We start from the raw sequence: 12,718 nt of genomic DNA, 5'->3' as shown, positions 1-12,718 counted from the left end.
CTTGGTTTTGTCAACTGACAATGGAGGTAGTAAAGATTTTAGAAAAATAGCCTTGTTTGGATTGCAGTTTTTCGTCGAAAAATTACGTTGTTGTTTCCCGTGATCACATTTTCCTATTACTTTTTTCTCTCACATACATCAAATTGATATAGTAATTTTTTCATAAAAAAAATGAAAAATACAATCCAAACACAAGGCTGAGTGATATTATGAAAAGCGTGAGGGTGGTTTTGGGAAATTATCCCTTACAAATGTCAATGGACAACGGTCCCAGCACCTAACCCTCCATGTTCACATCTTCCGTACAGTTCTTCTGCTGCTTCTTTGCTAAAAGGTTATAAAGAAATCCACCTCACCCATGTTCTATTACAGATTCAATAATTGTGAGTACTTGGATCAAAGTCAAATTTTGCTAACTGGCAAACTTGATGGTCAAGTATAAAGTGTTTTTTCAACTGTGTCCAATAACCAATTATTTTCACTATACATGAAAAATGATGGGAGATTAACAAAATCCACTTCTCTTTCGAGGACATTCAACTTTTCCTCAATTGCTTTGAGATGCTTCCGCAGCCACCAATCCATGGACTAGTCCGTGTTGGATGTCAAAGTAGTTCTTTTATTCTATTAAATTACATGCAAAGTAGTTGACCGTATCTTATAATTATATTTCATTATATATTATATTTTTTGATTTAATATATAACTTATGATTTTTCTGTTTAATATCATATAATAAAATTGTCATACTTCAATTCTTATACTACAAAATACCAAATAATAATTATTAATTATCTTTAATTACAAGTACTAAACTCCCACGCATAGCGTGGGCTTTTCCCCCAAGTAATGAATATACAATGCTCTAAAAATCTACAAATCAATACATTGTAAGTTTAAACTAATACTATTGTACATTTAAACTAGGGGTGCAAACGAGCCGAGTCGAATGGAATTTTGGCCTAATTAAGTCGAGCCTCCAATTAATTTTATGAAGCTCAAACTTGAGCTCGACGAGCTCAAAATGTCAAGCTCAAGCTCGAGCTTAAAAAATAAAAAAATAATTATTATTTTATTTTTAAAAAATAAAAAATAATTATTTTATTTTTAAAAATGAATAAAATAATCATTTTTTAACAAATAATAAAATATTATGGATATATATATATATAATTTTACTATTAAAATAAAAATAAAAATAAAAACATATATATAATCGAGCTCGTGAGCCAACGAATTTAGTGTTTTTGAACTCGAGTTTGAGTTCGATCTCGACTTAATTAGCTCGAGTTTGATATTGATCGAGTTTGAGTCAAGCTCGTATTGAAGCCGCTCGCGAGCCGATTCGTGAACAGCCCTAATTTAAACAAAGATCATGACTGCCACCAGCCCTTTGACCTGGTGGTCACTGCCAAGCACTTAAGTCTTGGTGGTGTTGGGAGATTAAGATTCAATCCTTGCCTCCCACCAAATTGTCATTATATGTGGCTGCTTTCGGTGGCTTTTTCTGATAGAGTTTCTACTTCTAGTGCCTCCCCCTCCCCCTAGATTTGGATAGATTAGATTACAGGAAGTCTTTAGAAGTAAAGCTGATAAAAATCAAAATTTTGAGAAATGGGAATCTTAGAAAACAAACAGGCAATTTAAGTGATGAACATGTTCTTTGGAGATGAAAACAGAGCTTGGCACGATAGTCCGCTGGACATTTTGTCATTGCCCAACCAAAAATAATCAAACCTAATTCATCCAGCAAAAATGTAATTTGGCAGTTTTCAATTCATCAAAGAAATGTTACATCATTCAATCTTTATTGGATACGAGATAAACAAGAAAAGTATTTTTTTTTTTTTCATGTTTTATTGTCATGGTATGGCTAATCGTCTATTGCGGGCTTCCACTGACAAAGCAATTTCCAATCTTGAAGATATCATTGTAACGGAACTTACTAAAAAAAACTACTTCCACAACCTTCTGGACTTATTAGGTGCTTTGTCTTAAGACCAACGTTGAAAGAGGGATTTAAATATCTATTGCAGGAGTCGAATTCAACAAGAAATAGTTGTCCAGCATAAGACGAAGATGCAATTAACAATCAGGTTTTGGTCTTTCGCCGTAGAAAGACAAAAGTGTTGAATGTTCAAATCAAAGTGTATCTCGGACTAAAGTTCACTAATAATGCATGTCAGCCACTAGTTTTTCAAGCATCTAGAGAGTACTGAATACGTTAGTGCAATATGGTGGTGCTTTTTCTTTATTATTTTTCCGATGTCCTTTTTCTTTAATGCCGATTTTGGGAAAACATGGTGAAAATTCTTTGTTGTTTAAATTGATTGAAGAAGAGTAGTCAGAATGAGTCCACTTTCTTTGGGTAGAAAAAACAGAAAAATGGGTACATATGTTTATATATCATAATTGAATATGGGCAGGCACAGTTGTATTGTATCCTATTCTTTTGATATTTTGGATAGATAATTATATTTTGATATTTTGATTTATATAAAGTTTCTTAATAGTGAAAAATGCTTATTTACTAGATAAGGTTATTGATATGTAAAATAATTGTTGGGGCCAAAAATTTAGGATGTGAAGAAAATATTTCGTATCTTTTCATTCAACATTTTGAATTACTAGCCTGTATTCATGATAGGTAGTTTATTTTCATGATTTTAATTTTCACAAATAATTGCCTGAGAATAAAAGAAGTGTAAAATTAGATTTCAGAATCTTTTGTTTAAATTGGATCTATATGACTTTGTACTCTTATCCTTTTTTATTGTCTCTAATGATAGATAATGTAATTAGAGTTTGAGGTGATTATTAGGTGTGAAACTGGACATTCGTTATTATTTGAGTGAAGGAGTTGGTAATACATGCAGGTTTATAGAGCGTCCATAACTTGATCTTCTTGCAAAAGCCACAAGGAATGGGCTGTTGGTCCCTTCAATGGGCAAGAGTTCCTTGATGGAGACATTTGGTTTTAGGGATAATTTCAGAAACCTCCCTTGAAGTTTCTGACTATTTCACTGGCCTCCCTCTAGATTTCAAAAATTATACTAACCTCCCCCTGAAATTAATTATCTTGTAACATTTAGACCCAATTGATAATTAAAAAGTAATATTATGAGAAAAAAGATAATATGATTCTATCATTGTCTCTTATCTATTACATTATTTAATTAATATAACACCAACCCACACATTAAAAAAAACTGCAATTTAATATTTATCATTAGCGATCAAATCTCATATGGTATCAAAAAATAGTATATCATGTTATATTTTTCATTTAATATAAGATCCAAATTACTCTTTTCAATTATATACCCGTTATCAAACATGATCAATAACAAATAATCAAAAAATTTACAACCAAAAATATTACATAGAACAAACTTTAATATCATAAATGTTTTTATCAACATATTAAGGTTAGCTGTTGAGAATTTTATGGTATTAAATTTCACTCTTTGTAATATTTTGGTTATAAATTTTTTTTGATTATTTGTTGTTGATCATGTTTGACGATGAGTTTGTAACTAAAAAGATCAATTTAGATGTTACATTAAATAAAATATATAGAATGATATACTATTTTTTGATACCATATGTGATTTAATCCCTGATGATAAACAGAAAATTCTAATATTTTCTTTAATATTTGGGTGGGCATTAGATTAATTAAATAATTTAGTAGATGAGGGGTAATGGTGAAATCATATTATTTTCTCTCTCCTAATATCACTTTTTAATTGTTGGTTGGATCTAAATGCTACAAGATAATAGACCTCAAAAGAGGTTAGTATAATTTTTAAAATCAAGAGAGAGGCTAGTGAAACAATCAATAGTAGTAACTTTAAGGGAGGTTTTTGGAATTATCCCTTGATTTTGTCAAACTGACAGGGGAGGTAGTAAAGATTTTAGAAAATTTAAGAGGCTGAGTGATATTATGAAAAGCGCGAAGAGTGGTTTTGGGAAATTATCCCTTACAAATGTCAATGCACAACGGTCCCAGCACCTAATCCTCCATGTTCACATCTTCTGGACAGTTCTTCTGCTGCTTCCTTGTTAAAGGTGACAAAGAAATCCAGCTCACACATGTTCTATTACAGATCCAATAATTGAGTCCTGGGATCAAAGTCAAACTTTGCTAACCGGGCAACCTTGGTGGTCAAGTTTGTGTGGTCAACTTTGTCCAATAACCAATTGTTTTCACTATACATGAAAAATCCACTTCTCTTTCGAGGGTATTCAGCTTTTCCTCAATTGCTTTGAGATGCTTCCGTGGCCACCAATCCATGGACTAGTCCGTGTTGGACGTCAAGTAATTCTGACTACGACTAAGGACCGCATCTTTCATCTTACACGCCTTATAAGAGCAGGGCAATTCCAACAAGCTGAAAGTAAAAAGAACTTTCCAAAATTTCCAAATCCCAAATTCTTCCAATGGCCAAAAATGATCATTCAACAGTCCAAAACCAAATTGCTAGTATTCAAGAAACACATGAAGTAACTGTGGTGATGGTTCCCCTTCCTTTACAAGGTCATCTCAACCAACTCCTGCATCTCTCCCGCCTCATCTCCTCCTACAATATACCCGTTCACTATGTTGGCACGGCCACTCATACTCGCCAAGCAAAGGTCCGAGTCCAAGGTTGGGATCCTCTCGCCATTTCCAACATCCATTTCCACGAATTTTCCACCCCTTCTTATGAAGCTCCTCCTCCCGACCCAAACGCCCCAACAAAATTTCCCACTCAACTCATCCCAGTGTTGAATGCATCCGTCAAACTCCGGGAGCCAGTTCACGCACTTCTGCAACAACTTTCTAGCACAACGAGAAGATTGGTTGTTATTTGTGACTCTGTTACGCCATATGTCATCAAGGATGTGGGTTTAATACCGAATGCAGAGTCCTACACGTTTATAAGTATCTCAGCCTTCGCTATTTACACGTTTTCTTGGGAACAAGAAGGGAAACCTAGAGTATTTGAGCCTGAAATACTTGAAGCACTCGAAAGTCTTCCATCACATGAAAGTTCTTTACCTCAGGAGGTGACAGATTTCTTAAAATTGCAAAAGGAATCCATGCCAATTATCTCTGGCGATCTGTACAACACATGCAGGTTTATAGAGGGTCCGTACCTTGATCTTCTTGCAAAAGCCAAAACTGCCGATTCCCACAAGCAATGGGCTGTTGGTCCCTTCAATCCAGTTGAGATCAATGGGCAGAAAAACACAGAACAGAGACACTATTGCCTGGAGTGGCTTGACAAACAAGGCCCAAACTCGGTCATTTTTGTTTGCTTTGGTTCGAATACTTCAGTATCACACGAGGAAGCCGCGCAGATCGCGATTGGATTAGAGAAAAGCGGGCAAAAGTTCATATGGATACTGAAGGATGGAGATCAAGGAGATATCTTCAAGGGAGAAGTTAGGAGAGCTCAGTTGCCCGGAGGATTCGAAGAAAGAACTGAAGGAAGAGGAATAATTGTGAGGGATTGGGCACCTCAACTGGAGATTCTTGGACATTCATCAACAGGTGGATTCATGAGTCACTGCGGATGGAACTCGTGTATGGAAAGCATTAGCATGGGAGTGCCCGTGGCAGCATGGCCTATGCATTCTGAGCAGCCCAGAAACGCAATAATACTGGAAAAGGTGCTGAAGATTGGTCTATCAGTAAGGGACTGGTCTCGGCGGGACGAACTTGTGACATCCATGGCTGTTGAAAATGCTGTGAGAAGATTGATGGATTCAGCTGAAGGAGAAGAGATGAGGCAAAGGGCAAAAGAATTGAGCAAAGCAGTAAAGGATTCTGTTATGGAAGGCGGTACTAGTCGCTTGGAGATGGATTCTTTCATTGCTCATATTCGTAGGTAGATTTTCTGTTCATCCAAACAAAATAATTATGTTCTTTAATCAGGAGAAATTCTGATTAATAAGGACTGTAACTTCTTGAGTTAGATTAAGTGCAATGAAATCTTAATTAGACTGCAGAAGATCAGCTTTCTAACAGTATTTCCATTAATTAAACACTTTGGCTCTCCTGTTGCGATAGTTCTTGTGCTATGTTTATGTTTATTGGCTAGTAGTTCTTGCTTGTTCAAAATTTTTGCACATCTCGATTTTGATCTCTAATTGTAAAGTAGAGACAAACACAAAACATCAGTTCTTGGCTCATTCAATTGTCTTTTTAGACAATAATATTAAATTGTCTTTTTCCTTAAAGATAATTGAACCTCATTCATTCATCCAGCAAAATCCAATTCATCCAAGAAATGTTACGTCATTGAAGAAGAATAGTCAAGAGTGCACATGATTCCTGGTCATTCGTGTATGTGCCCGTTAACCACTGGGCCATTGGCTCAGTGGCCACCACGTAATTGGTGGGGTGGGAGGCAAGGATCATCAAAAATATCACATCTAAGTGGATTGTTTCCAAAAAAAATTCAAGCGAGTGTGTTGTGCACCGTCTATCTAGTCCGATGGTAATTCAGTCTCTTCCGGATTATTTCTTAGCCTCCTTAGATCCGCCCCCTTCCCTTAATGTAGGATAGATTAGATTTATCGTCTAAAAAAAAATGTATGTGCCAGTTGTACGTGACAAACATAAAAATTTTCTTCTCTGATGAATTTTGCTTTTTCAATATTTAATCACTTAAGATTTTTGTACTGGTTCTCAAGTCCCAATTGTATATCATATGCTAAATTTGTGGTATGGGATTGAATGACACAGCAATTGTGATGTCGTGCCGTTCTGTACTATTATAGTGCTCGTTCCATCATTTGATTTACAAATACATTATTAATTTATTATATTGTTGTACTCGTTAAAAAAAAAAGTAATCTTCATTCCTTGTATATAAGAAAAGATGAAGGTTTAGTGCTTTTCTTTTCTTTTACCAAGTGGCTTCTTAATTATTTGACAAGTGACAAGGTCAAATATTTCTTGCAAATTGTCTGAAGCCTTCTCTTAATATTTCTTTCAAATTGTCCGAAACCTTCTCTTTCTTTTGGCATTGAACTGTTTCTTTACCTTATTAGTGCTTTCTTTTTTCTTTTGCCATGTGGAAAAGTCAAATATGCCTTCCAAATTGTCCGAAACATGTTCTTTCTTTTGGCATTAAACAGTTTCTTTCTCAAATTGCCATTGAAGTCTTTTCTTCCTTTCTCTCTACCAGACGGCTATTCTGAGCCAAAATATGGTGCGCCTATTTTGAGCAAATCCAATTCCAAACGGCTATTCTACCAAACCCAATTCGAAACGCCTATTCTAGCCAAAAAGTTGGGATTTTTTACATGATTTGGGAGATGGGTTTTGTGAGTTCCTTCTTCAAGCCAGTAGGTCAACTGCTACTCCTGCAGACACTTGATTTCATGTTGTAGAGATTGCTGGTCACTCATATGGTGTTTGTACTTCAAAGGAGGAAAGTTAGGAGCAGGTGAATTACTCTTGTCTACACTTGCTGTGGTTTCCTCTTTCTCTAATATCAAATTAACCTATTTCATGTTGCAAGAATTGATTTCATGTTAACCCATTTCTCTTTCTATTAATTTCATGTTGCAAGAATTGTTGGATACTCACATGATAATTGTACTTCAAATGAGCGAAATTGGGAACTTTTTGTTAGATTAGGTATGACATTCTATTCTCATTAGCTTTGCCATTCAATTTTCTGCTCAAATCATGCTTTCTTTTCAATTCTCATCAGCCGTACGATTATGATGAGAAATATTTTTTCTGATGTGATTTTTCCCTTATTCCAATTATGATAAGAAATAGGTTTCCTATTCATTTAGCCTGTAACCTTTCCAGTGAATTACGAAATCAAAAAATGGAATAGAGGTATTTATCAGTGCATGGTGCTGGCTCCTCTGTCTTACAAAATGCAAGAAGAAGCATCTTGATCTTTACACTTTCTCTTTGGAGTCTCTTTGGTGAGAAAAAGTTTTTCCCTTTTTTTTTGTCAAATTTTCCCTGTATAAGTAATAGACAGATTAATAAATTCTAATATACACATATGTTTCAATTGATAGGTTCCTTCTGCTGCAGTTCATATCATCAGTCAAGGAATCCTTTAACTTGAAGGTCAGCTTGTTGTCTTTCTTGAATCTATGAGCAGCTTTTCTTCATTTTATGTGACTATATTTTCAAAAGTGAAATTTCACCTTTCCTTTTTTTTTAGTAGTTTTTCTTCAGTTTCTGCTTCATTTATTTTAAGTTTGCTGGTGCTATTTGTTTTATGTGATCCTTTGTGAAACAAATGGTTGTTTATTTGAGTAGGTGATTGTGTTAATATTTTCTCAATCCAATTGTGTTGCTGCAACCCATTCACCTAAAAAAACAAGCCAAAAATGAAAATACGAATCCAGCTCCCAGTTCAATAATCCTTATTTTGAAATTTGGTGAATTCTTGAATATATATATATATATATATATATATATATATTATTAGTGGAATACCTACAAAAAAGAGAGATCCATTTGCTGATGTGATTCTGGCCAATTGAGCTATCCTACTGGTTTGTATATAATCAATGTACTATCAAACAGTCAAATTGCTATATACACTAGATAAAAAATTGTAGTAATGGACATCAATAACATATTTTGTGAGCCAAAGTCATTAGCACAATATATTTTGTGAGACAAACTTTTGCTTGTGCTGATTTTGGGGTTGTGGCTGCTATGCTAAAGTTATTATTACATGACAAGTTCCTTTTTAACTAATTTCAACCTCCTGCTACTGGTGTTTTTCTCTTTAATCACAATGGACAATTTGGTAACACATAAAAATAAGAAGTTATACAGAACCTAAGATAGTTTTTCTTAGAATGAATTATAGTTATAATATCTCAGATGAGATATGTGACCTGTTGTTGTTCTAAATGAGAAATAGGAGTGATTAACAATTTTCCAGAGAACTTAGTGTGTGCCTTGTTTGCTGTTTCGTTTAGTCTAGACTTTTTTAGGGCATGAAAAGCTTTTAGAGAAAACACCATCTTTCTCTAACCTTTATTGTACCTTCTCAATTTCAAACCATTGATCAACCTAGAGATCATTGATAGATTTGATGCTTCCTTTAAGCTTTTTTCACAAGTAATCATGATCATTTATTTGGTTTAAGAAGGATAAGAAAAAAAAAAAACAATTGGTGTTTTGCTCTTGTTGCTTCACTTTCCCCACGTGGTATGGTTTATTTTTTTGCTATCTTTTTTTTTTTTTTTTAATTTTTCATTTTTTTTAGTGTAAGTTGAAGGATTCGAACCTGAGACCTCTTACTTACACTCCCTCCCCCCATGCCACCTAACCCATCCCTCCCCCATCTTTTCTTGTTCATCTTTCACCTGATAAAAAACAATAAATTACCTTTACTCTCTTGCTTATTTATATTCATTTATTAATATTTTTTTAAATTTTGAACTTTTCCCCCTTATCTGCATTGAATTTTATTCTTTTTTTTTTTTGCTTTAATTGCAAAATTAAAATTTTCATTTAAATTGAAGTTGCCTCTGTTGTAGGCTATTTGTGCTTTGTTCTTGCAAGTTTGCATACGTTGCTATGAGGTTTGTCTAAAAAACTCAAGATCAAATTTAAGATTTATGCTTTTGATTTGCACTTTTTTTTATGTACTTAGAGTTTTGAAACTGTTATGTTATTGATTAAATTAGAGGCCACATGTTTTCTGTTGGAAAGTTTTAGCTTTTATTAACATTAATAACCATTAAGAAATATAAAATATGTTCTTCTCCTTAAAATCTGATAGTAAGTTTTGTTTATTATTGCTTGAGTTCTTGGTTATTATCTTGGTATCTATACATGACATGTTTGGCTCGAGTTAAAACTGACTATGTGTATGTACTTTTAGTTGCTATTGTATTAGTTAATCATTAGTCAGACCTCTGTGCTATGCTATTGAATGCGAAAAAGAAAGACAAGCGAACACTCAAATTCAATAGATGGTCTCTTTGACGAAGTTAGTTGTAACAACCCCACTTTCCCCTAAGGCGAACCAAAGGGGTTAGCGGACTGCCTGCTCAGCTCTCGCCAGGACTACGGATCAGATTAGCACGATCTAATACTTTTCGGGTCATACCACCGCGTGAAAACAAGTCGAACCCACAAAAATAAAAAAAAAACAAAGTCGGAGTCGGCCATGAATAGTAACCGACCCGTCAGAACCCAATCGAAAGAGCACACAAACACTCATATCGGAACTTTAGCGATAACAATCCAAAATGACATACAAAAGTTTTCAAAAGTTGATACATATACACGGTTTGCCAAATCAAAAGAGAAAACGCCCCAAAAGTACGCTTAGGGTTTTAATACATGAGCTATACAAAAGATATGTTCCACTAGCTCAATTTGGCAGCCATTTGTCAAATCCAGACCAAAAGTATTTATTTTTCCTGTAAGGAAAACAAAAGGAACAGAACGGGGTGAGCTTGCGCTCAATGAGGTACCAAACAGATAGCATTAAAATCATGGCATTTCACATTTAACAAATCAGATGTAAAGCAAAGGAACTAATGATTCAAATCAGAAGGATACAGGTGGCTCTCAGGAGCCAAATTTCCAGCGCAGTACTTGATCCAAACCAGTTGACTCTCCGTCAACGTATATAGAACCAACGCGTCCGTAGACCCCTCTTTACACCGAATTCCGTCCACCAAACACCCCTTTGCCGGGCCCGCTCACCGTAACCGAACAGAAATGGTAATACTCGAGTATACCCGGAATCAAGGGTCTCAATACCCACAATCCCCGAACAGACTACCGTGGTTCGTTATCTAATCGTCCAGGCCCTTGCCGGCCCGACTCGAATAACTTAGCCACAGGATTGAGCTCATAGGTCATAGAAATCCGAACAGATGCAGACACAGATAACAGATTCAAATTTTGCATAGTAAATTGGCATATGAACAGACTAGAGAACGAGTGTGATAAAGTACACCCTCGTCTCGAACAAATAAACAGATTGCAGAGCAGAAATCAAGTTAAACAGCAATGGAGGGGAGTGGTACACTCACCGGCTCAACTTCAAAAGTTTTCACTTCAGATTGGCCTTAATCGCCAAGAAACCCTAAAATAATCAAAATAAACCAATTGAAGGTTTCACATCCAGAATCGAGTAAACAGAGTGCACATGTGAGGCTCGACTACTAGTCGTATACCTCACCAAATAATTACTAATGCAAGGGTGCAAAACCTGATTTTCGGGAATAAAAGGGTAACATGAAAATCTAGGCTCAAGCAACCCAAAAGTCCTTTCATTTTCACCAAAAGGCAAATCCAACTTAAAGAACCAAACGGCCTAGAAAATCGGGCAGCACTTCCCCTAAATTCTTACTTTTCCAGCCATTAAGGCTTCATTATTTCCTCAAATCAGTCCCAACACCTCACACAAAAGTCATCTCATTCCCAAAAGCCGTTCACTAGGCTCAAAGTAGTACAAGTACAAAAGTTAGGTAGGAAACAACCGAAATGAAAGCAAGCCCTAAAAGAGACTCGATAACGAGTCATATAGCAATGCTAAACACAACCCCAATAGGGTTTCATATGCATAAATGAGCATAATAGCAAACCAGAAATTAGAAAATGGCCTTAGTCTTGGCCCCAAATAGAAAACTGTTTTGCCCTTATTATGCGGTAATGGTGTAAAATTCTCTACGGTCATCGGATGGGGGTGTAAGACCCACCGTTTCGAAGCTATGAAACAGGGCTACAATAATGTAGAAGGCCACTCAGTCCAAATCCTAGCACAACTAGGTCGAAAATGCAGAATACCACAACCTGAACCGTAATTGCAGGTTTACAAATCACACAAAACTGTAATCAGTATAATTCGGTCTATACAGGTCCAAATGCATTGATTCCAAAGGCATAAGGTAGCTAAGACATCCCTCTACATTTCATCAGAAGACACCAACAACAAAATCCAAACCAATTCCAGTCAAAACAGACAATTACTATCGCAGTTCGCACATTCTGTTCACCCAGAACAGCAACAGTAAAAACGGCATAACTCACTCTACACTACTCCAAATGCCCTGAAATTTTGCAGGCACTTCAAACTCATCAATACCTACAACTTTTATGTTTTGAGTAAAGTCCAATTCGGCCTCTATCTATGACCTAAAATTTCGGACAGAATGTTCAACCAAGAACCCAAATTTTCCAGAAATTCTTCCAAATCCAAAATTGATTGCAATTTTCTATCATATGCACCTACTAGAGCCAAAGCCCCTTATTACCAACCATCAAAAACAACCACACCATCAAGATCATATGAAACCAGAAAATTCCTCAAAAAATAAAAAACTCAACCAAATCACTTCAAACCAAGAAATAATCCACAATTTCTAACACAATAGCCACCATTAGGCATAAATTCAACATCATTAGCTATAAAAGAATGTTCAATCATCACTTACCTAGTAAACAAGAGAAGAGGAGTTGTAGACCACCTTAGCTCTTCCAAAAAACTTCACTAAGCAACTCACTAGCACCTAATGGAAGGCTTTTATGGAATAGAAACTAAGTTAGGCAAGTGGTTTGGAAGATTGAGCTATATGGAAGCTTGAAATTTGAAGCAATTCTCTTCCTTCTTGAGCTCTCAAGAGTCGGCCAACAAGAGGTAAGAAAGAGTGAATTTTTAGTCAATTTTTGAGATATTTAATCCATGGTAAGAAAAGTCAAAAATGTCCAACAAGT

The 12,718-nt window shown here is 35.4% G+C and overlaps 1 protein-coding gene and 1 long non-coding RNA gene across 2 annotated transcripts; both read left to right on the top strand.

Moving 5' to 3' along the window:
• The first annotated feature begins 4,249 nt into the window (after positions 1-4,249).
• On the top strand, positions 4,250-5,999 carry LOC113693875 (zeatin O-glucosyltransferase-like). Its single transcript, XM_027212628.2, has one exon. It carries the CDS (start codon positions 4,444-4,446, stop codon positions 5,878-5,880), a length of 1,437 nt encoding a protein of 478 aa, XP_027068429.1. The 5' UTR covers positions 4,250-4,443; the 3' UTR covers positions 5,881-5,999.
• A 1,033-nt stretch (positions 6,000-7,032) lies between these two features.
• Positions 7,033-8,283, top strand: LOC113691485 (uncharacterized). The gene is made up of 4 exons (XR_011815939.1): positions 7,033-7,442; positions 7,569-7,636; positions 7,817-7,938; positions 8,038-8,283. It is a non-coding gene; the product is annotated as an uncharacterized lncRNA (long non-coding RNA).
• Positions 8,284-12,718: the final 4,435 nt, after the last annotated feature.

Source organism: Coffea arabica, chromosome 6c (genome assembly GCF_036785885.1).
Source record: "Coffea arabica cultivar ET-39 chromosome 6c, Coffea Arabica ET-39 HiFi, whole genome shotgun sequence".
Lineage (NCBI taxonomy): Eukaryota > Viridiplantae > Streptophyta > Magnoliopsida > Gentianales > Rubiaceae > Coffea > Coffea arabica.
Note: the sequence above shows the minus strand (reverse complement) of the source record. Positions and strands in the feature narration are given on the sequence as shown.

Excerpts from the sequence above, each read along its gene's own strand:
- LOC113693875 (XM_027212628.2), top strand. The coding sequence starts at position 4,444 with ATGGCCAAAAATGATCATTCAACAGTCCAAAACCAAATTGCTAGTATT.